Here is a 26,328-nt window from a genome sequence, read left to right as displayed (position 1 = left end):
ACATGGTTTTCCTGTCATTCCACTGCTTGACTGTTTGTAAGTTTTGGATCATCTTAACACTCTGATTTTATTTTTACTTGTTTTGTCTGTCACTTTCTGTATTAATTTTACACAATGTGAACCACAAGTGTGCTTATTTCTTGTTATATGGTATGCAGACGTCTAACATTTTAATTTTGATTTTCTTTTCAGAGTGCTTCTAATAAGAAGCCTGCAGCCAAAGGCATGAAAGATGAGGAAGATAAGTCTGGACCACTTTTTGTTCTTATTCCCAATGCTAAGGAGCAGAGGATCAAAGAGGAGAAACAACTGAAGGTACCTAATTCTTGTTTAATTGTATTTGGACATACATGCATTTTACTTTGGCATACATCACATAAATTATGGCATAATTACAATTCACAATTTCACTTCAATCAATCGATTCGATCAATCCTATCCACTCTTCATGTCACATCAATAGCAATTAATTATCCACCTCTTAATGCATCACCATCACATCATAATTATGCCAACCATCAACAATATACAAAAAGACAAAAATAATGTGGCATTATAGAATTGAGGATGAATGCACTATTGCTAAAGCAAGAAACCCACTTAAACCTTTATCTTCAAATACATAGTCTCTAAACTCCAATCTCACTATAACATCATCTCGAGCAGTTCAGAATCAATATTTATCTATAAAGCACATGTAAAAACTAAGGATGGGCCGATATTTGCGATCTTTACTTGAATCGGTATCGGCCGATACGTGTGTGGGTTCGCCGATGTATTTTTCCGCCGCATGATTTACAGACAGGCATCCGCCGGGCACCTTTGTGTTGCCGGAGAACCCTGCAATAAACGCAGTCGCGGTACCCCTCCCACACTGCAACAGTGAAGCACAACAAGGGTACTTTAACAGTTAAACTTACTTGAAATATTGCCACCTGCTTTGAAATAGGAAACATGAATGGCAAGTGCATGCAATATACATGCAATATATATATATATGCATATGCATATGCGGAGGAGCAGTCATCACATCGATGCTAGATAAAACTTATTTATTTCTTTTATAATGCTGTTTAAATGTGTGTTTAAGAAAGCTGAATCCTATTGTGTTCAGTGTTTACATTTCAATAAATATTTCTTTAAACTTGAGACCTGTAATATTTGTCATCATTGTCATTTTTTCATGTAAATTGACGGAGCAAAAGCAGTATCGGCCACAAATATCGGCCCAAGCAAAATCGGCCATGGGCTAAGAGTGATGGGGAAAAAATCGGTATCGGCATTGGTCCGAAAAAACAAACTACATCGTCGATGCCTAGTAAAAACACATCACACTCAACCACAACTCGCGAGTACTGGTCTGGAAGACTCCCTGTGGAAGGGGGGGGGGGGGTACAAGCTCTTTGACAGGCTGACTTATATTTAATATACACTCAGATGGGTATACATGGCCATATGACCTAAATTTGAGTACTATTGATATTCAGATCTTGAAGTGGAACTTCATCACTCCTCGAGACGAGTATGTGGAGCAGCTCAAGACCCAGATGTCTACCTGCTTTGCCAAGTGGCTTCAAGATGAGCTCTTTCACGTGGACTTCCAGAGACATGTAAAGGCCATTAGCGTCATGATTGAGGTGAGGACTCTTGTATTTGTATTTTCCTGTGACATCACTGATATAGATGGAAGTCGTTATTTTTATGGATATATGGAAATATACAAAACAATCATTGCATTTATACGTCTTATATTTTGCACAGAGGTTGGAGAATGAGAGTGATGCCACCATAAGCTGTCTGGACCTGATTCTAAAGTGGTTCACTCTGCGCTTCTTTGACACAAACACCACAGTCCTGATGAAAGTGCTGGAGTATTTGAAGCTCCTATTTGCCATGCTCAACAGAGAGAACTATCATCTCACAGAGTATGAGGCAAACTCATTCATCCCGTACCTTATACTCAAGGTCAGCAGACATGACACTTTCCAGATAAGCCTGCTCTTAGAATACTTTTTAATTCTTTTTTTGATTTAAATAATTTTGTTTTAGGTTGGTGAGTCAAAGGATGTGGTGCGTAAAGATGTTCGGGCAATACTCACCATGCTGTGTAAGGTTTACCCTGCCTCCAAGGTCTTCCCTTATCTCATGGATGGTACAAAGTCCAAAAACTCCAAACAAAGAGCAGGTAGGTCCTCATTAAATCGTAATGTTTCACTGATCCACTGTGAATACCTTTTTTAACTCTATGGTGTCTTTGTGTGTTAATGTTTTCAGAATGTCTGGAAGAGTTGGGTTGTTTGATAGAAGGCTATGGCATGAATGTATGCCAACCAACTCCAGCCAAGTCTCTAAAAGAGATTGCGGTTCATATTGGTGATAGAGACACATCTGTCCGCAATGCTGCCTTGAACACAGTAGTGGCTGTCTACAATGTCTGTGGAGACCAGGTCTATAAACTTATTGGAAATGTAAGTTTAACCGTTTCCCAACTTTATTTGAGCTCAGGCAGATATTTTACATGAAAAAATGTCATGTCACAGTACACCGCCAAACAACAATGTTGTGTATACAGTTGTTCCTTGTGGCATTGCTTCCTCACGGTATTGCATATTTTAAAAAAGATTTGTCATATTATTAGTCAAAATATATTGAAAGACAAGATATATGTCGCATTCTGGGCACGGGGCATCAATGTTATGTTGATGAGACATTACCTGAGAAGTACATGGAGTCAGCCATGGCATGTCCGACATGAGAGAGGGAAAAACAAAGTTTTCCTCCCATTCCGTGTGGAAGTGGTTTTTGGTCGTTTTTGGCTTCTTAGTTTGTCTCTTCTTCGCCACTCCAAAAGAAAGCCTTTCTTAAATGAACCCTAACCCTAAGCCTAAATGTCATGTCACAGTACACAACCAAACAACAATTTTGTGTATACAGTTGTCCCTTGCTACTTTGCTTCCTCACAGTATTGCATATTTTAAAAAAGATTTGTCATATTAGTCAAAATATATTGAAAGACAAGATATATGTCGTATTCTGGGCATGAGCCATCAATGTTATGTTGATGAGACATTACCTGAGCAGTGCATGGAGTCAGAGTTTCCTCCCATTCTGTGTGGAAGTGGGTTTTGGTTGTTTTTTGGCTTCTTAGTTTGTCTCTTCTTCACCACTCCAAAAGAAAGCCTTTCTTCAATGGAAAAAAATGTCATGTCACAGTACACCGCCAAACAACAATGTTGTGTATATAGTTGTCCCTTGCTACTTTGCTTCCTCACGGTATTGCATATTTAAAAAAAAAATTGTCATTATTATTATTCAAATTTATTGAAAGACATATAGATAGATATGTCGTATTCTGGGCATGAGGCATCAATGTTATGTTGATGAGACATTACCTGAGCAGTGAACAGCAGTCAGCTATGGCATGTCCGACATGAGAGGGAAAACCAAAGTTTTCCTCCCATTCAGTGTGGAAGTGGTTTTTGGTCGTTTTTGGCTTCTTAGTTTGTCTCCTCTTCTCCACTCCAAAAGAAAGCCTTTCTTAAATTTAGAACAAATAAATTGGAGGCTAACTCATTAGCTCGCTAGCTTGCCATTTGCCGTGGCCGTGTACCATGCAGTGATCCCCGTACCCTGCACATTAGCACTGTGCAATGTGAGGATGACTATAGGGGTGTTATTTAACATCTGCAGGGCTCTAATGAAGGTAAAACATATATATTTAGGAAGGCAAACAGGTTTTCTGTGCTCAAAGAAAATATTCAGTTTAATATTAAATTTTACTTTGTGGAAATTCACTTACCGCAATCAGGTGTGGAACCCATTGAATTTCTTGGATTTAAATCTCAACCCCAAAATTGACTGCGCTCACCCCGCTTCCATCCTATCCAGTTATCAGAGAAAGACATGAGCATGTTGGAGGAGAGGATCAAGCGTTCTTCAGCCAAGAAGACTGCTGCGGCTCCAGCTAAGCAGACTTCTACTGAGAGGTCTCAAAGGGATCACCCTGCTAACCCCAATGGGACTTTCCTACGCAAGTCTACTCCACAGGAAGACCCCAATAAACTCAAGTAGGTGGTTGCTCTGTGGGGGAATGGTGGATTTTTGTATTTCCACATAAATATACAGTATATTAATTTTTCTATCATGATGGTATCGGTGACATATTGAACCACAGATCTTACAGATTTGAAACAAATCATTAAGAAAAAATTTCAGTTTGACACGTTCTATTATATTTCGATTATAGCAATTTGTTTTATTATAATCAGGAATGACTCAAATTGTGATTAGTTTGTAAAACTAACAAACATTGGAGTAACATTACAGTACTGCTACAGTAGTCTGCATAAGAACATTTAAATACTATTAATCTGTGGATAAATTCAAGTATAAGTGCTCATTTATTAGTTTGGAGTGTGTGCCTGCTAGGGGTATGAGGTATCGTTATATCCGTAATGTAGTAGCAGCTACGCATAATATAGAGAGGTTCAATGACGTGCATAAAGTTAAATCTGACATTACTCACCACTGACGGGGGTCGGGAACCTGTGCTTGTATCCAACTGTCAATATCCAGAGATTTGAGATGCAGGCAGAAAATTTGGTGAAATGGTATTTGTTGTTGGTGTCTCCCTTTTTTCCTCTTATCCTTTTTGTTAATAGTCTTGCATGTTGGGATGCTCTTAACACATGTGCTACATGGACAAAACCATTTCAGGCACTCTAGGTAGGCTACAGTTTGGAGTTCGGTGGTCTGGTCCATACCAAATGATGATGTTTGAATGCATATGCATGAAGGTGTAGCCTAATTACATTACGAAACTCAAGATATTCTTCAAAAAAAAAAAAAAGGTCTGCTGTCTTGAATATGGTAATGGTTTAATTTCATTTGACCATGCATCAGATTACAATTGAATGCATCACATAATCAGTTCACAGTTCCACATGTCCAAAAGGAGTAGGAAGAAGCAAAGCTTATTAAATCCTACCCCTCCATCTGGTACTTTTACAATCAGTAACTGTTACATTTGTTCACTTCCTGCTTTCCTAATATAGTTTAAGCTGTTTTTTTTGTTTTTTTTATTTTATTTTTGTCACGTACCGAAGTACGAGGTGATATGACCATTCAATTACATAATAATATGTTGAGCTCTCCAAGCTGTCCAGTTCTGCTTGTTTAGTGCACGAAGCTTTCAGATGATGGCATTCAAACTTGACCAAATGAACCACACTAGCAGACCAATCGCACCAGAGTTTGTTTTAACCGTACCAAACATGACGACTTACTTACCCGTTATGGGTTTGGTGTAACGCCTGAGTCCCCCCATCATTTCTTATCTTCCAAGATGCCCCAATGCGTTTGTCCATATGGCATACTTAAGACTTAAAACGCCAACTTTTACCTGCCTGAATGGCTACCTGCATGTCTCTTAACTCCTCGTCTTTTTTTCTTGTGATTTCCTCCTTTCTGTGTTCTTCCTGCCTTCCTTTCTGGAGCAGAATTATGTATCGCACTTATAGGATGTGAGTATTTCTTCTTCCTCTCTCGTGACTCTTGTGTCCATGGCACAAAAAGCTCAGAATGCCGATTTCATCATCAAATCTCAAATGAACACAGTGTCATTTGAATATTCTTCATTCTTTCTTTTTTTTTATACTGTGACATGTGTACTTCCCTTGATGTGCCATTTTATTCTGTCATCACACATGATTGTGTTTGTATTTGTTCTGTGTAGGGGCATCAAAACGTCTTTTCAAATAGTTAATTTAGGCTTTGTATGCCTAGGTTTATATCTGTTGGTAAGCCAACAGATATATTATTATATCTATATTACCTATATTATTATATATAGGTTTAATTGCTGCTACTAGTGGTGTGTCGGTCACGAACGAACGGGTCAAAAGAACTAGTTCTTTTTTTGCGAACGTAATAAACAAGGTCACCGCCTCTAAAATATCTATTCAGTCCATTTAGTTGAAAATACTTTTTTTTTGATTGGCTGGAGAGTCAGTTCACCGTTCCTTTTTTGCAGGGCGGGACTATCTGCGTGCTTGCCTGTCTTATTCTATCGTTGCGCCTCGCTCTGTGGGTGGGTGGGGTTAGCTGACTGAAAAACCGAGACCGAGAGATTTAGCGATACTGTCGGTGACCTCATGCATTCCGTTCACAAAAAGAACTAGTTCTTTTGATTCGTTCGTTCATGACCGACACACCACTAGTCATCACGTGTTGTTGCGCTTGAGTCGGAACGAACGTGAACATGAGTGAACGGACTCACTCGACACAGCTGATCGGGTCTATGCACAGGGGGGGATCACAGGCTAACAACCAATTGACCGAAATGAACGGATCTTTTTACCGAATGATTCAGTTCACTGAAATGAAGGGTTTTGCCCACCACTACCTGATACTTTTTTACTTTTTACCACTACTTTTTCTTCAACTTTGACCCTTTTGGCTTATACAGTGGCGCGGCTAATGTATGGCCACTTTCTAATCTTGTGAAACCTCCTTTTACTTCCGAACACTATTAATCTTTTACATACTGTGATGCTCGCATGGCAGTGGAGAAACGGTAGCACGAGATATAATGGAACTCACGACAATCTTCGGACAACCCATCGGAAATCTCAGGAGGTCATTACTCAATATTGAGCGGCAGTATGCGCATCCGTGAATGTCTGCCAAATTCCACAATATATAGAGAATAAACAGGAGGAATTTTAGGGAAAAAAGGCAGAAGCCCACACCTGCACAAATTAAATGTAAACAATTTATACTGATTGTTTCTAAATGGTACCATCTTATCCAGGTGTCAAACCTTTTGGTTCTGTAAGGAAAAAGAAAAGTTAGTGGAGTTGCTGATTGATTCCTGGCGTTAACTGCTTGAAAAGTAGCATCATTTGGGAGCAAAATAACTGCACTGATGAGTTAACTGAAATATTGTACCCTTTCCCTACCTACTTCAGCCAAGCCCGTCAGAATGCCCAGCACAGTGAGTCCTCTCACATGCCCATCCCCAAAGAGTTCCAGTTAGACTTGGACATGATCGAAATGGACCACAGCAGAGTGGGCGAGCTGCCAGACCTCGTTCAACATAAACTTGACGAACTTCTGGAGCCTTTTGTCATTCCCGAGCCCAAGTAAGTCTATAATGACGCGCTCTGTGTATGTCTGTAAGCAGACGGTTTAATGCTGCTTTGTTTTGTCTTGCAAGGATGCGTGCTGTCTCCCCACACTTTGATGATCTCCACAACAGCACGGCCTCCACGATAAACTTTGTTATCTCTCAAGTGGCCAGCGGGGACATCAACACTAGCATACAGGCACTTGCACAGGTACAAAGTACTGCATTTTCTTTTCTGTGTGGTAATCTCAGCCTGTTTCTCAACAACAATACTTCAGTTCAGTTCAATTTATTTGTATCCCTGGGGAAAAATTTGGTTTAAAGGCAGGGAACAGCTACATACAATCAACAGAGACATACAGTACATGACATAGTAAAACCATATACAACAAGAGCATAAAAAACACCAGAACCATACTGGTTCCCAGAGGGATCAATGTGCAAAAAGGGGATCATCTGAACTGTGCAATTACCAACTGGTAAGCTGGTAAATTAAAGTGCATGGTATTTAAAATGCAATTTTAATCAACCATACATTTGCTCGTTTATGAGCTTGACTGACAGTGGGACAAATGAGTGTTTTGTAACGGTTGTGTTTACATAGCGGAACCCTGTACCTTCTCCCTGAGTGCATTAATATGTATTCGTTGAATAGAACATGGGAGCTGTCATTAGCCAAGTATACATGGACCCAAATATTTCAATTACATTCCGGTTATTTGCTCAAACGGAAAGAATGTAACCTTTGTATACACCTCATTCCGAAAGAAAAGTGCCAATCCGAATGAATATATAATGGGATTCACAGGGGTGGAATATTCCTTTCCCCAATCCGATTGAGGTATCTTGTACCCGCTCAATCGGAAAGTTGTCAGTCTGCGTTCTTCTTCGTGGTGTTTTTCTTCTTCTGTTGTTTATTGGCGGTTGACAAGCAGTTTTCGTGTGCATTTTCGTGCGCCATCTGTGGAACAGAATCTAAACCCTTCTATACGCCATTCACAAGTCCAGTTTTATTAAAAAAGAAAATACATATCTATATAAAACATGTGCCGAGATTAATTATAAAATATTAGCAAGATTGAACTTTATCTTTTCCTGTTCCCGGGTGCGTTCTTTCAGCGAATGCTGAGATATGACGCAACACGCAGCTCGAGACGTTCTTCGATTTAAAAAAAAAAAAAAAAATGGAGGCGAGCAATCGGTACTGGACTGCTGCGGAAAGTTTTTGTTTTTGATTCAAACTAAATTTCAAGACTGGACGAAGGAAAAACTGGCAATACGGAGTTATTCCAACAAGTGAAAGAAAAACTCGAGGAAGTCTGTATCACGTGATGTTGATGTTTACGTTTTACTCCGGATGCCCCATTGACTATTCTGGTTGATGTAGACACGTAGGCATGTAGACACGCGATTGGAATATTCCTTTTCATGTATACCATTGCTTTCGGGAAGATTCCATTTGGAAAGAGAAAAACTCCTCATGTAATAATAATAATAATAGATTTTATTTGTATAGCGCTTTTCAAGATACTCAAAGACACTTTACAAAAGAATGAAGTTGATAAAACAAGTAAACAGAATAAAAGACACACCAAAATACAACATTCATTGGTTAATACATGAGTAAAAACATGAGTACAACGTGGCTATTAAGGATGTTTTTTGCTTGGGTGATGGCGGCCTGATTGAATAGCTGCTGATGGTTCAGAGGAGAGTTGCCCATAATCTTACTTGCTACTCTGACCAAGTTGAGAATCTGGGTTTTTGATTTGACGTTTAGATTCCCAAACCAGCTGCTGATCCCGTACCATAAAATAGACTCTATTGTTGCTCTGTAGAAAATTTGCATGATGTTTTTGCTGACACCGAACAAACGTAACACTTCATACTACTTACAATACAGACCAGTAAATGTTTGACTGACTGCTTTTTGAAAAAAGTGAAAAATGTTTTTGTCCCCACAGATTGACGAGGTGTTGTGGCAAGAGAACAAAGCAGAGGTCATGTCAGGACACATAGACCAGTTCCTCATTGCTACCTTCATGCAGCTCAGGCTCATCTATAATACCCACATGGCGGATGACAGGCTGGACAAGAAGGACATATTTAAATTATATAGCTGCATCCTTGGCAACATGCTGTCTGTGAGTCTCCTTTTATGTGATTCATTTACCTGCAGAGCCCGACTTTGAAACACTTGATGGACTACCTTTTTCTTGTCTGTACTTAGTTGTTCTCTTTGGAGTCTTTGGCGAGAGAGGCTTCCATGGGTGTGCTGAAGGACCTGATGCATGGCCTCATAACACTGATGCTGGACAGCAGGGTAGAGGACATAGAAGAAGGGCAGCAGGTCATCAGATCTGTCAACTTGGTCGTAGTCAGAGTCCTGGAGAAGTCTGACCAGACCAACATTACCAGGTTAGTGTGTCCTGATTGTTAACCAGAAGAAAAATGAATGCTAACTGTACAATTGCACAATAAATGCTAATAAAAATCCCTTATTAAGGGATATATTGTTGCGGCCGTAACCCATGCCAGGCTAAAACTAAACTCTTTTTTAAAGTACTCATGACACCAAAAAGTTTAAAAAAAAAAATAGAATAGCAACAGGAAATACCCACTGAAAACATTTTTGTCATACTGCCGTCATTAGCCACATATACATGGACCCAAATATTCCAATTCCATTCGGGTTATTTGCTCAAACGGAAAGAATGTAACCTTTGTATACACCTCATTTCAAAAGAAAAGTGCCAATCCGAATGAATATATAATGGGATTCCCAGGGGTGGAATATTCCTTTCCCCAATCCGATTGAGGTATCTTGTACCTGCTCAAACGGAAAGTTGTCATGGTGTGTTCTTCTTTGTGGTGTTTTTCTTCTTCTGTTGTTTATTGGTGGTTGGCAAGCAGTTTTCGTGTGCATTAGCGCCATCTGTGGAACAGAATCTAAACCAGGGGTGGGCAAACTGCGGCCCGGGGGCCACATGCAGCCCACCAAGCATTTGAAGCCAGTTACTTTTGGAGTATTTCAACTTTTAACATGATGTCTTATTCAGTTAAAAAAAAAACAAACCTAAAATTAAATCGTGTAGTTTGAGGGAAATGAAAACATATAGCTGATAGTATGACACTTTTACAAATACAATTAGACTAATAATTCAAGGCGGACTGTTAAGAATTATAAGCATAAAATAGTGTGTGTGTGTTAAATATATGTTCTGGCCCCCCGCACAATTTTGTTAACTCAACGCGGCCCACTAGTCAAAAAGTTTGCCCACCCCTGATCTAAACCCTTATATACGCCATTCACAAGTCCAGTTTTATTAAAAAAGAAAATACATATCTATATAAAACATGTGCCGAGATTAATTATAAAATATTAGCAAGATTGAACTTTATCTTTTCCTGTTCCCGGGTGCGTTCTTTCAGCGAATGCTGAGATATGACGTAACACGCAGCTCGAGACGTTCTTCGATTTAAAAAAAAAAAAAAAAAAAAAAATGGAGGCGAGCAATCAGCACTGGACTGCTAAGGAAAGTTTGTTTTTGATTCAAACAACATTTCAAGACTGGACGAAGGAAAAACTGGCAATACGGAGTTATTCCAACAAGTGAAAGAAAAACTCGAGGAAGTCGGTATCACGTGATGTTGGTGTTTACGCTTTACTGCGCATGCCCCATTGACTATTCTGGTTGATTATAGCGGCGCATGTAGACACGCGATTGGAATATTCCTTTCCATGTATACCATTGCTTTTGGAAAGAGAAAAACTCCTCATGTAAACGTGGCTATTAACACTAATAACATTCACTGATATTGTGTTGTGATAACATGATATACCATACGCTCGGGAAAGGGTGCAGTGCAGGGTCTTGTTCACGGGTGAGGAAAGGATGGATTGTGCGATTGGCAGTCGGGTTTGTGCGGTGTCTGCATCCATCCACACTGATGAAGATGGAGCTGAACTGAAATGCAAAGCTCTCAAGTCACCCATCAATCTGCGTTCCTACTCTCCTACAAATAGTCATGAACTTTGCATTGAAATTAATTTTGTTGGTTGGCTGTAAAATCTAGTAGATCCGCTGCTCCTCCGTATTGCTCCAGATGAGGTGGCTCGAGCGTCAGGTCAGGATGCTCCCAGACACATCACTGGAGGAGTGTTAAGGTCATATCTGACCGTTAGGAGGGTTGAGATCTGACAGGAGGAGATAGACGAAGTAGCCGGAGATAAATGAGTCTTGCATGAGTTAACATGTTTATAATTGTGGTTGACTTTTCTATGCAGCGCCCTGCTGGTGATGCTTCAAGACACTTTGGTCTCAACAGCGGGGTCTCCCATGTTCTCTGAACTCGTGATGAAGGTAAGTCTCCAAACTTGAGGACATTAACCTCTTCCAGTTTTATTAGAAACCTGAACTAATGGTTTTTGTGTGTGTTTTTATTTGCAGTGCCTGTGGAGGCTTATCCGCCATCTCCCGGAAACCATCAACAGTATCAACCTTGATCGGATTCTATTCGATGTCCACAACATCATGAAGGTTTTCCCCAAAGAAAAACGGAAGCAACTGAAGAGTGACGTCCCACACCGAACACTCAAAACTCTATTGCATACCCTCTGCAAGCTTACTGGGGCTCAGGTAACAAGCTCAATGAATGCACTGTTGGAAGAAACCATACATTCTGTTCTGCTTCTTGGCTCACCAACAGTTACAGCTAATTTAGTTGTAGCACCGTGAAATGCTGTAGAAATAATTTGGAGTAAACATGTATTTTATTAACTGACAAATACAGATGAGACAATGAATCTCATTTGTGTTAGAATTAAAAGTATTCACAGTTTATACATGCAGTACATGTTTTTTATATGCCCTGATTAAAAAAAAGTTTTTTTAAATAACTACAGATCCTGGACCACCTGTCAATGATTGAGAACCGGAATGAGTCGGAGTTAGAGGCCCATTTGAGGCGGGTTGTCAAACACGCTGGTAACCTGTCTGGTAGCAAGAGTGACCGCGGTAACGAGAAGACTGGTCTGCACACGGTGAGAAACACACACAAAAACGAAACAAAATCATGTAATTTGACTTTTCAGTTACAGTAAAAGAAGGGTTGGTATAATATCCAAAACTAAGTCACATGATTAAAATTTTTAATTGCATAGCAAAATGGTAAACATTGCAGAATGGATATGGTAAAACATAGCAATAAACCATTGAATTAAGTATCAAAACCGATTACTTTGCACAAAGAACTCAACTCTGCCACCTGCAGACTGGGAGGGCGAAGATCAAACTGAGGGGGTGAGGGCATAGACATCAATGGTCGGCGCCATATTGGATGGGTCAATTCTTTGCTTTAAATGAATACAAATCAGACTGCACGGTCCGAGCGGTTAGCGTGCAAGCCTCACAGCGAGGAGACCCGAGTTCAATTCCAGTTTGCATGTTCTCCCTGTGCATGCGTGGGTTTCCTCCCACATTCCAAAAACATGCTAGGTTAATTGCCTACTCCAAATTGTCCATAGGTATGAATGTGAGTGTGAATGGTTGTTTGTCTATATGTGCCCTGTGATTGGCTGGCGACCAGTCCAGGGTTAAATTCCACTCTCGGCCATCTCTGTGTGGAGTTTGCATGTTCTCCCCGTGCATGCATGGGTTTTCTCCGGGTACTCTTGTTTCCTCCAGATAATTTTCACTATCATACAGTAATAACAGGCTGCACGGTGGATGAGTGGTTTGCGCGCAGGCCTCACAGCTAGGAGACCCGAGTTCAATTCCAGTTTGCATGTTCTCCCTGTGCATGCGTGGGTTTCCTCCCACATTCCAAAAACATGCTAGGTTAATTGGCGACTCCAAATTGTCCATAGGTATGAATGTGAATGTGAATGGTTGTTTGTCTATATGTGCCCTGTGATTGGCTGGCGACCAGTCCGGGGTGTGCCCCGCCTCTCGGCCGACGACAGCTTGACTAGGCTCCAGCAATGGATTATGAATACAAGTCGGTGTACTCATTACTTAATTTCTTTCTTTATGGAAGTAAGCACATTGACTTGCATTCATTTAGATCAGAGCCTTGACCCAATCCAATATGGCGGTGACATTGACATACAGCTCAGCGCTGGGAGAGCAAGCTTTACTTTATTTGTGGGTGGAGCCACACCCTATCAAGGAGGAAATGATTATTGCAGGATGCCGATGCATTCAGTGTTCAGGCATAAGTTGAACTTCCATCTTTTGAACAGTTACTTTTGAGTAATAAATTAGTTTGTGATTAGTAGAGGACTAGTATGTGATGATTATATTGTTTATGCTATCCTTGTTTGCGTGTTCTGTTTTGTTTATTAGATTAATGTGGTGCGATTGTTTTGATTGTCTATTTAAATCTCTTTTATTAAAGATTATTCATTGTAACAACGTTTGTGTGCTTTGTTTGCAATGTTTTCTTCCCAGGAGGATCGGATGTCAAAGGCAAAGGTCAGTGACATTCTGTCTGAAATCTTCAAGAAGATTGGCTCAAAGGAGAACACCAAGGAGGTGAGTTTTTCAGATCTACAATGAAACCGTTAAGACATTCACACAATGGGACTTTCTAATGTGTTTGAATATTGTACCCTAATGACCTCCAGGGATTAACAGAGTTGTACGAGTACAAACAGAAGTACACAGATGTAGACCTGGAGCCATTCCTCAAGAACTCATCCCCATTCTTCCAAAGCTACGTGGAGCGAGGACTTCGAATGATAGAGTCCGAGCGAGAGGGCAAGCCTCGCATCCAGAACCCAACAGGTGAGACTAGAGACGAAAAGTGTTGCTCAACTTTTTTTTTTTTGGTAGCAACAAAATGATGTGTGGCTCCGCAGTGATTGCACAACATGGTGCTGACAACAGTCTGAGCAGTAACAATGAAGATCTGAAGCCCGCTATGTACTACGAGAGACTCAAGATCCTCCGTCAGAGACAAGGCCTGGAAAACACCTCAAGAGTGAGTTTTAACAGAACATTATTTTCACTATCATATAGTAATAACAGGCTGCATGGTGGACAAGTGGTTAGTGCACATGTCTCACAGCTAGGAGACCTGAGTTAAATTCCAATTTGCATGTTCTCTCCATGCATGCGTGGGTTTTCTCCGGTTTCCTCCCACATTCCAAAAACATGCTAGGTTAATTATCGACTCTAAATTGTCCATAGGTATGAATGTGAGTGTGAATGGTTGTTTGTCTATATGTGCCCTGTGATTGGCTGCCAATCTGTCCAGGGTGTACCCCGCCTCTTGCCCAAAGGCAGCTGGGATAGGCTCCAGCACCCCCGCAACTCTTGTGAGGAAAAGCGGTAGAAAATGAATGAATGAATTATTTTGACTATCATACAGTAATAACGGGCTGCACGGCGGACAAGTGGTTAGCGCACAAGCCTCACAGCTAGGAGACCTGAGTTCAATTCCAATTTGCATGTTCTCCCCGTGCATGCGTGGGTTTTCTCCGGGTACTCCGGTTTCCTCCCACATTCCAAAAACATGCTAGGTTAATTGGCGACTCCAAATTGTCCATAGGTATGAATGTGAGTGTGAATGGTTGTTTGTCTATATGTGCCCTGTGATTGGCTGGCGACCAGTCCAGGGTGTACCCCGCCTCTCGCCCGAAGACAGCTGGGATAGGCTCCAGCATACCCGCGACCCTCGTGAGGATAAGCTGTAGAAAATGAAGGAATGAGTTATCAGGTTTATATAGCAATTTTAATATACAGTTTACAATAGAGCCTGTTCATTTAAGCTTAATATAAAGCAGTGTTCCCCAAACTTATCACAATCCCTGCATACATTTGACATGAAGTCATGTACCCTGGACTCGTGCACACTTCAAAAACAAAGCAAAGTTACAAGTAAATATGTAAACAATAGCATGTTGTAGTTTCAATATTGGGTTATGTTATGTAGACATAAATGGGTTGCATTGTGATGATTTTTAATGATAAAATGTGCACTTGCCCAATGATGACAAACATGGAGTCGAATAATGTTAAGTGCAAGTGTAATACATTCTGATAGGACAGTACATACCTGCTATTTATTGTTTGCCCACCTGCTGCAGAGTATGAGCGGAACTGACGACGAGACCAAACGAGTCCCCATCTCCTCCCTGCTGGCATCCAAGCCATCGGTGGCCTCTTCCACCGACATGCTCCAAAGCAAGCTCTCGCAGCTCAAGGAGTCCCGAGAGCATTGCCAGCAGGAACACAACAACGCTCAGTCCCGCTCTCCGTCACACATGCACACCCGCTCGACCTCGCCAGCGGGCAACCTGGATGACCTGAAGAAACGTCTGGAGCGCATCAAGAGCAACAGGCAGTAGGAGCAACACTTCCCTGTTTTTATTTGTAGAGCCCTTCTGGTGCGGGAAAAAAAAAACAGCCTCTTCCTGTTACAGCACATTGTTTCCTCAGAATGAAGAAGCACTTGGAACCTAAACACAACAAAAACAATATCAGTTCTACAAGTAGTCGAAATCAAACATGTCTGGCTTCAATGTAGTTTTGGTGCATTGGGATTGAGCCATGACTCGAATTCAGTCCACACCTCTAGCGCCTCCCCCTCCTAGTACTAACTAACGCACATCTTCCTCTCACTGTGTCATGGCTAAATATTTTGTTTTCTTTGCCATATTACAATATGTGTAAATATTGCAGGGTCATTAACAGCAGAACTCATTCGTTGGTTCAAGGAAAACAGTTTCCTGCTATGTGTTGTGGAGAAACTTGATATTAGACTACACAGTTGTGATTACTGTTAAGATGCAGTGTGTGTGTGACTGTCCCCTTGTGGCCAAACACTGTCAAGACCTACAGGAACTTGTATGTTGAGATGAGACTGCTATTGAAGAAACATGGGAGATAATACACTGCCAAAGGGCTTAGAAATTCAGTCAATTGGGTTTAAGTGTCATGATCCCAAATCTATAGCATGTGTAATGTTTCACGGGAGTGGCTGTAAATAATGTATGTAATGTTGTCATGTAACACCTGGACAGTTATTTGGGAAGATGGGTCCAGAGGCAATGTGTGTGTGTGTGTGTGTGTGTCACTTTTGAAAGCTGTGTTTTCAGCCTTTCATCCCATTTGAGGATGTTTTCTCGGCCCCGGTTGGAAAAGAGCATGGCATGGTGTCAGTGATTTGTAATTTTCCATGTAAATAATAATTTGCTTTGTTAATCCCACTGCTTAATTGCAACAATGTTATTTTGTTAGGGCTTCTTTTTGAAGATTCAAATATTTGTTCTGTAGCTGAACGTTGAACCTTTGCAACAAATAACATTTTTGTTTTTGTATTTAATTACAATGTTGGTCGTCTTTTAACATTGTCTTGCTCCATTTTTCCTTGCATAATCCATAGTGGGGGGTGGGTGGGATGGCAATAAAGTGATGTTTTTTTTTCAATATGAAATGGTACTTCAATCTTATTATCACAAGCGTGTAGGCATCAGTGTCCTATACAGTTTACTTACATTTACTACACATTTTACATACAAAGTGAGTGGGAGTGAAGCCGGAGCCCAAAGCAAAAAGAGGGAAGGCGATGTCATCGCACCACCCAATTAATGCATTTCTGAGGCACAATGCCTCATGTTTTCCTTGAATAATCCATAGTGGGGGGAGGAGTGGGATGGCAATAAAGTGATGTTTTTTTTTAAATATGAAATGGTACTTCAATCTTATCATCACAAGCGTGTGGGCATCAGTGTCCTACACAGTTTACTTACATTTACTACACATTTTACATACAGGCTTAACTTTGCGAGGAGTGGGAGTGAAGCCAGAGCCCAAAGCAAAAAGAGGGAAGGCGATGTCATCGCAGCACCCAATTAATGCATTTCTTTAAGGCGCAATGCCTTATGTTAAAAATGTTGGGTTTTTCTTTATTTTCTAAGTCATATTGGGACATGTTTGTTTAGTCTAATATACCATATTGAGGATTAAGTCGCTGTGTGCTGAAATTAGTACTCTTAGTATAAAAGTATTCTTTGAAAGATGACACCGTGAGTCACACTGTTATGTTGTTAAACTGAGTATACAGTCATGGAAGAAAAAATATGAATATAGTATAACACAAATTGGCAGTACAATGCTATGGCCATTGATGTAAGAACTTCTAACAGGCTTGCTGATGTACTTCTATCATCATCATCATCACAAGTGTGTGGGCATCAGTGTCCTACATGGTTTACTTACATTTACTACACATTTTGCATACACGCTTAACTTTGTGAGGAGTGGGAAAAGGCACCATAGTTTCATAAATAGACCTGATCCAATCAGAAATTCTGTTCAAATTGGAAATACCCAAACCAAAATCACAAAGGTTCTACCCTTTTTTTTTTTAGCCACGGCACGTTTTTTTTTTTTTTTTTTTTTTTTTTTTTACATTGGAAAAAAATCTTACAGCACACCACTAACCAAAAATGTTACAAAATGTCACCACGACCTCACGTGCATCAGTAAATCTATTAGAGGAACGAGGCAATCGGCTACGTGTTGCCACACGGACGAATATTACATTGCTCTGCCAGTCTTAACACCGCGGACACTCGATATTTGCAGAAAATTATTAATAAATATACATTTAAAAAATTATATTGGATAATTCCTCACGACACATTGGTTGAAAATCACCGCTCTAGTAAAATATTAATGTAAATCATAGCTAATGTGTATTTGAGCCCTCCATTTTGTATGTACGGTTGCCTAGCTAGTACTTATCCAGATTGACGATCACAATCTTCAAGCAAAGCTGATTCAACAAAGCGGCAATGATGTCATTGTCCACAGGATGGCAGCACATACCCTTCAAGTTAGAAGTCCACTAAGAAGTAAGTAGAAATGTGTTCTGTTTGGGTCTGTATTTCTTAACTGAAGTTCTAATATAGTCCTTTAAAGTGTTTAACCCAGGTAAGGACGGCACGGTGTTCCAGTGGTTAGCGCGCAGGCCTGGGTTCAATTCCACCCTCGGCCATCTCTGTGTGGAGTTTGCATGTTCTCCCCGTGCATGCATGGGTTTTCTCCGGGTACTCCGGTTTCCTCCCGTATTCCAAAAACATACTAATTAATTGGCGACTCCAAAATGTTCATAGGGATGAATGTGAGTGTGAATGGTTGTTTGTCTATATGTGCCCTGTGATTGGCTGGCGACCAGTCCAGGGTGTACCCCGCCTCTCGCCCCAAGACAGCTGGGATAGGCTCCAGCACCCCCGCGACCCTCGTGAGGAAAAAGCGGTAGAAAATGAATGAATGAACCCAGGTAAGAAAAACTGATGCACTGATTATGGATTATTGATATCAGTGAATGGTGACATCTTGAGATGATTCAGACTTTTTTTTTCCCACCAGGATTTATTTAAGAAAATAAAGATTACAAATAGAGTCTGTAGTATCCAAAAATGTACTACATCTTTAAACGTTAAAACTAGGGATGTCGATATGAGTATAAAAATGTGATATCAGTTGATATTGGTATCAGATTTGTTTTCCTGATAATGAAAACGCCACCACAGGAGATATATGATGCTATACAAATCAGTATGATATCGGATTTGGAAATTGAGAGATGGACAATATCGGTTTTCAGGAAAAAAAAAGCCAATATCGGACATCCCTAGTTGAAATCCATGGTTCAGTACATATTTCACAAATTGTACACAGTATGCTATACTACATTTTTAAGAAAGTCATATACAAAACACTGTACAGAAATATGGCACCGACTTTAAGTAGATGCTGATAGAAAGAACACAGCCATTTCCAAAGGAAACAGAAGCACTTGTGATATTGAGCCCTCGTCAGGCATCTCTTACACCTTCATCAATATTCCCAAATAACAGCCGTGTAGACTTAGGACTTCAAAAATACCAATTTAAAAAAGTTCTTATGAAACTGTGATTTCGTCACTGCTGGACTGTGACGGTGAAGAACCATGATGGTGGTGGTGAAGATGTGATTGCTGGCTCTCCAGCTGTTCTTGGCCCGTGGCTGCAGTCCTCTCTCTTCTGCTGGGGCAGTATGCGCTGCGCACATCCGTGAGGTCTGGGTGGGGGTTGGTTTTGGTGGGAAGGGTCTGCTGGCGGCAGCCCCCGGTCGACAGCAGCTCTCTTTCTTTAGAGTTCCTCCATTTCATCCTACGGTTCTGAAACCAGATCTTCACCTACAATGGATAAACAAAACCCATTATTATTCATCTTATATGGACTACTTGCTTCCGAAAACAACAGCAACTAACACTCAACCTCATAAATATAGAAACAAATGAAAAAAAAACAACATTTGAGAAAACTATGTCATAGCGCATAGAAAGCATCAAAAATGGCTGCAGTGCTATTCTGGTCCACCAGAGTGAGCCACAAGACCCGGAGCCCAAAGCAAAAAGAGGGAAGGCGATGTCATCGCAGCACCCAATTAATGCATTTCTGAGGCGCAATGTCTTATGTTTTCCTTGCATAATCCATAGTGGGGGGAGGAGTGGGATGGCAATAAAGTGATGTTTTTTTTAAATATGAAATGGTACTTCAATCTTATCATCACAAGAGTGTGGTCATCAGTGTCCTACACAGTTTACTTACATTTACTACACATTTTACATACAGGCTTAACTTTGTGAGGAGTGGGAGTGAACCCGGAGCCCAAAGCAAAAAGAGGGAAGGCGACGTCATCGCAGCACCCAATTAATGCATTTCTGAGGCGCAATGCCTTTTGTTAAAAATGTTGGGTTTTTATTTTTATTTTCTAAGTCATATTGGGACATGTTTGTTTAGTCTAATATACAATATTGAGGATTAAGTCGCTGTGTGCTGAAATTAGTGCTCTTAGTAAAGTGTGCTTTGAAAGATGACATCGTGAGTCAGACTGTTGTGTTGTTAAACCAAGTATACTGTACAGTCATGAAATAAAAAAATATGAATGAATATAATATACCAAAAATGTTTTTTTGGCAGTACAATGTCGTAGCCATTGATGTAAGAACTTAAGTGATTTTGGTTATTGTCGAGAAAAGCATGATATCTCTTTAATTAAACTCTTATGAGCTATTTTTGTTAGCATCATTACATACATCCAAACAAATGCACCTTTAGTCGTACCAGGCATTAAAACGGATCAATAAGCTTTGCTCATCTAACTGCTGAAGGTTTGAATTTTCCCAAAATGGTTGCACACCTGCGAGTCTTTGAGTGCCAGTTTTGAGGCCAGCTTCTTCCGGTCTGGCTTGCTGATGTACTTCTGCTTCTGGAAAGTTCTCTCCAGGGCTTTTCTCTGGAGGTCTGAGAAAACAGCGCGTCGTAGCATACCCCGCCTGGGCTTCCCTCTGGGGGCCAGGGGCCATGAAAAGGTTCCAGGGACAGGGACGACTGAAGAGGAGGAGGCTGAAAGGGTAAAAAAAAAAAATGCAACATGTTGTAAATGTTTTGTCTTCATGGAAAATGTAACATATTCAGAAGCTGATATGTCTGGAATTTTTTTATTGCGATTCTTCGACTACTCTTCACGCTCCAGCAGTGCTGCGTCTGTCTGTCTGTCAGTCGGAACCAAGCGCGTCGCTTCATCGTCTTGACTCTGCCTCCAATAGAATTGTCTTGCCTGAGATGTGATGTTTAAAAGTCCAATTTGTCAAGCGGTGCAAACAGAGCCGATGCTAATGAGACCGGCTCTCCAAAGCTGCGCTCACACTACCTCTAATGAAGCATGAAGGGGGGATTGTATAGGCTGCAAATGCATAGAGAAAGCTGATTGTGTTTGAAAGAATTGAGTGGAGAAGGCTGTCGACATGCCAGTATATTACAGGCCCATTAAAGGCAGGTCAGTATAATGTGCCACTGTTAAAAGGCTTTAGCTGCTGGGAGCTTAGAGATGTTGCCTCGGGTTATGTACCTGCCTTCTACAGGCTAATGCAGATGTTATATGCTTCATATCAATAACCTTATCATACATATTTTCACAGTTAATGGATGCTGATGTGATGAAGTGTACACAAAACACTGATTGCAGCGCTAGTAATGTGAGGCATGGCTGTAGATAAAAACTACAAAGTGTGTGTGTGTGTATGTGTGTGTGTGTGTGTGTGTGTGGTTGGGAGGGTGTTGTGGCTCCTATTGGTCACGGTATTGGAAGTTTTGTGAGCTGGCAGAGGAGCTTGGTGGGAAAACGACAGCGCGTGAAGAGGCGCTAAGTTCCCGAGCTGGGAAGATACCCGCCTCACATTTAAAGCATGACAAACGGCACTAATATATTTTGAGCGTGACAAACTGGACTAATTTGTAGATAACAACAAGTGGTGATAATGTCAGCAGGCTGAGTGTCCCCTTAAATAGGTCCTCAAATTGGCGGAGCTGATTCCTTGCTGTCCTGGTGTATTCCGTGCCTGAAAGGCGGACAATGTCTTGGAAAAAAAGAGAAGTTGCCATCGACATTGTTGATGAACTGTGTGATTTCTTTCTTTTTTTTTAGCATCTCAAATCACGAGTAAAGGTGTGCAAGTCATGGTCCGAACACCAACCACCAACCAAATGTACGTATCTTATCTCTTCTTAGCTACAGTCTCATGGAAATTCTGCCTTTACTAATATTAATAAAGGCTCCGTTTTGACTGATACTTTCATAGTTTACACATCATATTGAGAAATGTCAGAAGTATGGGATAAAGTCATAATGACAAGATAAAACAACACAATTATGAGGTAAAAAGCTGACATTATGAGTTCAAAAGTCATAATTAGGAGATAAAAAGTCAATTTTGAGATACAAAAGTTGAAATTATGAGATGAAAAGTAATAATTATGAGATAAAAAGTTCAAATTATGAGATAAAATGTCATAATTATGAGATCAAAAGTTGAAATTCTCATAATTATGGAAAAAGTCTAAATTACAAGATTAAAAAACATAATTATGAGGTAAAAAGCTAAAATTATGAGGTAAGAAGCTAAAATTATGAGATAAAAAGTCATAATTATGAGATAAAAATTCAAAATGATGACATGAAAAGTTGAAATTGTCATAATTATGGAAAAAAGTCAAAATGACAAGATGAAAAGACACAATTATGAGGTAAAAACCTGAAATTATGAGATAAAAAGTCATAATTATGAGATAAAAAGTCAAAATGTTGAGATAAAAAGTCAAAATGTTTAGATAAAAAGTCATAATTATGAGATAAAAAGTTGAAATTGTCATAATTATAGAAAAAAGTCAAAATGACAAGATAAAAAGACACAATTATAAGGTAAAAAGCTGAAATGATAAGATAAAAAGTCATAATTACGAGATAAAAATTCAAAATGATAACATAAAAAGTCATAATTATGAGCTCAAAAGTTGAAATTCCGAGATAAAATGTCATAATTATGGAATAAAGTCAAAATGACAAGATAAAAAGACACCATTATGAGATAAAAAGCTGAAATTATGAGATAAAAAGTCTAAATTATAAGATGAAATGTCATAAATATGACATAAAAAGTTGGAATTGTTAGATCAAAAATCACAATTATGAAATAAAAAGTCAAAATTATGAGATACTGCAACTGCACATGCGTGAACCTTTGTCACAGAGTACTCGAGACATTTGTATCACATAATTTGGACAGCTTTTTAATAATTATAACTTTAATCTCAAATTTTCAGCTTTTTGTCTCATAATTATGAGCGTTTTTCTCAGACGTTTCACTTTGTATGTCATAATTATGATTTTTTTATGTCATAATTTCAACTTTTTATGTCATAATTACAACTTGCATCTCATAATTATGACTTTCTAGCTCAGAAGTTTTCACTTTTTGTCATAAATCTGACTTTTATCTTATAATTCAGACTTTTTATTGTATCATTTAAACTTTTTATCTCATAATTATGACTTGCCACTGGGCTATGTTTTATATACCATAAGCTATGGCTGGGATATTAGACATGCATGTTCATATGATGCGGTGCAAAGCACTTTCATCTATATTCATCTATATAATATTATAGGTTATTATCAGAAATAACTATAATTACTGTTATTCACAGAGATAAAATGTATACATCAGACCAGTTTGCTGCTTGTCGAGGCAGTGGGAGGGCCTTAAAGTGCAGACCAGATGTGGATGCTCTAATCAATTAATGGCCTTATCATTTTCATCATTCCTACTTATTATTGTGTAATTTAAATCATATTTTCTTCCAGTGCTGCATATTTAAAACATTATTACACTCATTATTATCATCACTCAATGTGCAATAAAGTAAAGTCCACCTACCTGTGAAACAGGAAGCTCTGATGAAAGGATGGAGACTTGCATCCAGGAATGGTAGAGGAAAGGATTTGGTCTGCAGATTGTGGACAGGAGGAGAAGAGCAACCTAGGGAACATACATAAACATGATACGCACTAGTAAATGATATCATGAATCATATATCATTATTAAGTATATATGTACTATTATGACATGCATAAATACAGGGGGTTCAAAATGTTTCCATACAGCAAGATTATGTGCATTAAAGATGCTAAAATACAGTGTAGGTCAATATATGATGAACTACATGAATAAAACATCCACATATTAGCTTTATGTGAAGAGAATGAATGTAATATCTAATATGATATATCTTATTGAATATTCTGAGGGCCAGTGATGTGGTGAGGTTCATGACTGAGGTTTTTACAGGTTGCTCATTATGAGAATACACTAATTCACTTACAGTAGGTTAAAAATGTTTTTTGACTGTTTTCATTTCTTAGTCCCATGTATTTATTCTTTATTAACATATAATTTATGTCCTAGAATTTTATATAATATATAAATAATTATTAATTTTAATGTCATGTATTAAAATTTTATTTGTTATGATATATAATGTAGATATTAAAAATTATTACTTATGTAAGTTATTATTAATTATGAATGAAATATGTATATATTATACAGCCAGACACACTCTATCTACAATCTTACAAAACACAAATATGTACAAAATATGACAAAATATATAATAAAAAATAATAAAAAATGAAAATAATAAATAATAATAATGATAATAATAAATTAAAAAAATAAATAAATACGTTTCTCACTGTGTGTGGACGGTGCCAGTATGGCACTAACGCCGAACTTGAGGCAGCTTGAGGCGGGGCAGGCAGACTGCGGAGGGTCGCTGTTGTGGTTCCCCTGGCCGGAGGTCTGAAACCCAGGGCGAGCTGTGCTGGGTCCCAAAGCCCGGGGTGAGGCACCCGGACCCAGGCTCAGCGATAGGACTTCTCCGGGGTTTGCCACCGAGAACGTCCGCTGTAGGTAGCTGTACGCTGGCTGGCTAATTCGCAGGAGATCCTCCACGCGGTAACCGGACGGGGGTGACCGGGAGAGAGGGGAGGTCAGAGCGGCCGGAGGGCACAGCAGGTCCGGGTAAAGAGGAGGCGGTAAGGCGCTGCAAGGAAACATCATGGCTGGTGCCTGCTGACAAAGCTACTGAAGTGAAGTAAAAAAGTTTGAGCGGTCAGACTCCCACTCATACGCTAGCTAACTGTGCCAGCTGTGCACTACTGGCAGCAACTTATTGGCTGTTGCTGACAAGTTGGAAAGATTTCATGCATCCCTCACAAGTTTATCGCCCAGCCCATTCGTGTTGGGGCTGTGAAAAAGTCCAGGACCGGGGATTGGTCAACACATCTCTGTCCCTGGTCTCATTGGACTTGGAGTGAACAAGCGGGGGACTCTTGCCAGAGTTGCCAGATTGTTACATTTTGAGGGAAATGATTGTACATACCCAATTTGACCACCTGCTACAGTAAAGCATAGTACAACTTTTAATTCGGTTTTACCTTTAAATAAATACATTAATTAATAAATTAATTAATCTTACTGTATGCTTTTCATATTGATTGCTTTTTGAGTGGCCTTTTATTATGGCCAACTGAAGGCACACCTGTGCCGTGCTGTCTAATCAGCATCTTGATCGAAATATTGATTTTTCTATCATCCATTTTATGTAATTGACTTTGTATTGGCACTATTTCAACGTCATTTCCTTTTGGGGGGGGTGGCCTTGTATTGTGGCCAACTGAAGGCACACCTGTACTGTGCTGTCTAATCAGCATCTTGATAGAAATATTCATTTTTCTATGATCCAATTTATGTAATTGACTTTGTATTGGCACAATTTTAACGTCATTTCCTTTTGGGGGGAGGGAGTGGCCTTTTATTATGGCCAACTGAAGGCACACCTGTACTGTGCTGTCTAATCAGCATCTTGATAGAAATATTCATTTTTCTATGATCCAATTTATGTAATTGACTTTGTATTGGCACAATTTTAACATCATTTCCTTTTGGGGGGAGGGAGTGGCCTTTTATTGTGGCCAACTGAAGGAACACCTGTGCTGTGCTGTCTAATCAGCATCTTGATTGAAATATTCATTTTTCCATGATCCATTTTATGTCATTGACTTTGTATTGACACCATTTTAACGGCATATAATTTTTTTGGCGGGTGACCTTTTATTTTGGCCAACTCAAGGAACACCTGTCCCGTGCTGTCTAATCAGCATCTTGATATAAATATTCATTTTTCTATCATACATTTTATGTCATTGACTTTGTATTGGTACTATTTTAACATTGTTGCCTTTTTGGGGAAGTGTGGCCTTTTACTGTGGCCAACTGAAGGCACACCTGTGGTGTGCTGTCTAATTAGCATCTTGATAGAAATATTCATTTTTCTATCATACATTTTATGTAATTGACTTTGTATTGGCACCATTTTAACGGCATTTCCTTTTTTTGGGAGAGTGACCTTTTATTGTGGCCAACTCAAGGAACACCTGTGCTGTGCTGTTTAATCAGCATCTTGATCGAAATATTAAATTTCCATCATACATTTTATGTAATTGACTTTGTATTGGCACTATTTTCAACATCTTTTTTGGTGGGGGGGGTGACCTTTTATTGTGGCCAACTGAAGGCACACCTCTGCTGTGCTGTCTAATCAGCATCTTGATAGAAAAATATTCATTTTTATTTGATCCATTTTATGTAATTGACTTTGTATTGGCACTGTTTTAATGTCATTTCTTTTTGTACAGCACTTTGCTCAACTGGGGTTGTTTTCCAAATGATGTGATATTGAACATAAAATGAAAACATTATTGCAATTACAAAATAATCCCAATACAAAACATGTGGATTTA

The 26,328-nt window shown here is 39.5% G+C and overlaps 2 protein-coding genes across 5 annotated transcripts in view; one reads left to right on the top strand and one right to left on the bottom strand.

Moving 5' to 3' along the window:
• ckap5 (cytoskeleton associated protein 5) overlaps positions 1-16,517 on the top strand; it is a 35,209-nt gene extending 18,692 nt beyond the window's left edge. For 2 of the 4 annotated variants that reach the window (XM_058075099.2, XM_058075101.2), the window contains exons 28-45: positions 193-315; positions 1,488-1,637; positions 1,762-1,965; positions 2,050-2,185; positions 2,275-2,468; positions 3,889-4,067; positions 5,499-5,522; positions 6,969-7,142; positions 7,217-7,337; positions 9,091-9,270; positions 9,357-9,544; positions 11,415-11,490; positions 11,578-11,766; positions 12,033-12,170; positions 13,579-13,662; positions 13,755-13,914; positions 13,989-14,110; positions 15,219-16,517. In XM_058075099.2, the coding sequence (XP_057931082.2) occupies positions 193-315; positions 1,488-1,637; positions 1,762-1,965; positions 2,050-2,185; positions 2,275-2,468; positions 3,889-4,067; positions 5,499-5,522; positions 6,969-7,142; positions 7,217-7,337; positions 9,091-9,270; positions 9,357-9,544; positions 11,415-11,490; positions 11,578-11,766; positions 12,033-12,170; positions 13,579-13,662; positions 13,755-13,914; positions 13,989-14,110; positions 15,219-15,479 (2,703 nt within the window). In that variant the 3' untranslated portion in view covers positions 15,480-16,517. The remainder of the gene's footprint in view (positions 1-192; positions 316-1,487; positions 1,638-1,761; positions 1,966-2,049; positions 2,186-2,274; positions 2,469-3,888; positions 4,068-5,498; positions 5,523-6,968; positions 7,143-7,216; positions 7,338-9,090; positions 9,271-9,356; positions 9,545-11,414; positions 11,491-11,577; positions 11,767-12,032; positions 12,171-13,578; positions 13,663-13,754; positions 13,915-13,988; positions 14,111-15,218) is intronic. The other 2 variants (XM_078798657.1, XM_058075100.2) reach the window with 1 other exon arrangement.
• A 2,082-nt stretch (positions 16,518-18,599) lies between these two features.
• On the bottom strand, positions 18,600-24,586 carry LOC131131000 (homeobox protein DBX1-B-like). Its single transcript, XM_078793838.1, has 4 exons — positions 24,220-24,586; positions 23,402-23,503; positions 20,326-20,531; positions 18,600-19,318 (listed from the first exon to the last, which is right to left on the bottom strand). The coding sequence occupies exons 1-4, from the start codon at positions 24,584-24,586 to the stop codon at positions 19,043-19,045; spliced, it is 951 nt and encodes a 316-aa protein (XP_078649964.1). The 3' UTR covers positions 18,600-19,042.
• Positions 24,587-26,328: the final 1,742 nt, after the last annotated feature.

This window comes from Doryrhamphus excisus, linkage group LG1 (assembly GCF_037039965.1).
Source record: "Doryrhamphus excisus strain RoL-2023G ecotype Guam linkage group LG1, RoL_Dexc_Guam_v1.1, whole genome shotgun sequence".
Classification (NCBI taxonomy): Eukaryota; Metazoa; Chordata; class Actinopteri; order Syngnathiformes; family Syngnathidae; genus Doryrhamphus; species Doryrhamphus excisus.
This window is presented reverse-complemented; position numbering and strand designations above follow the sequence as displayed.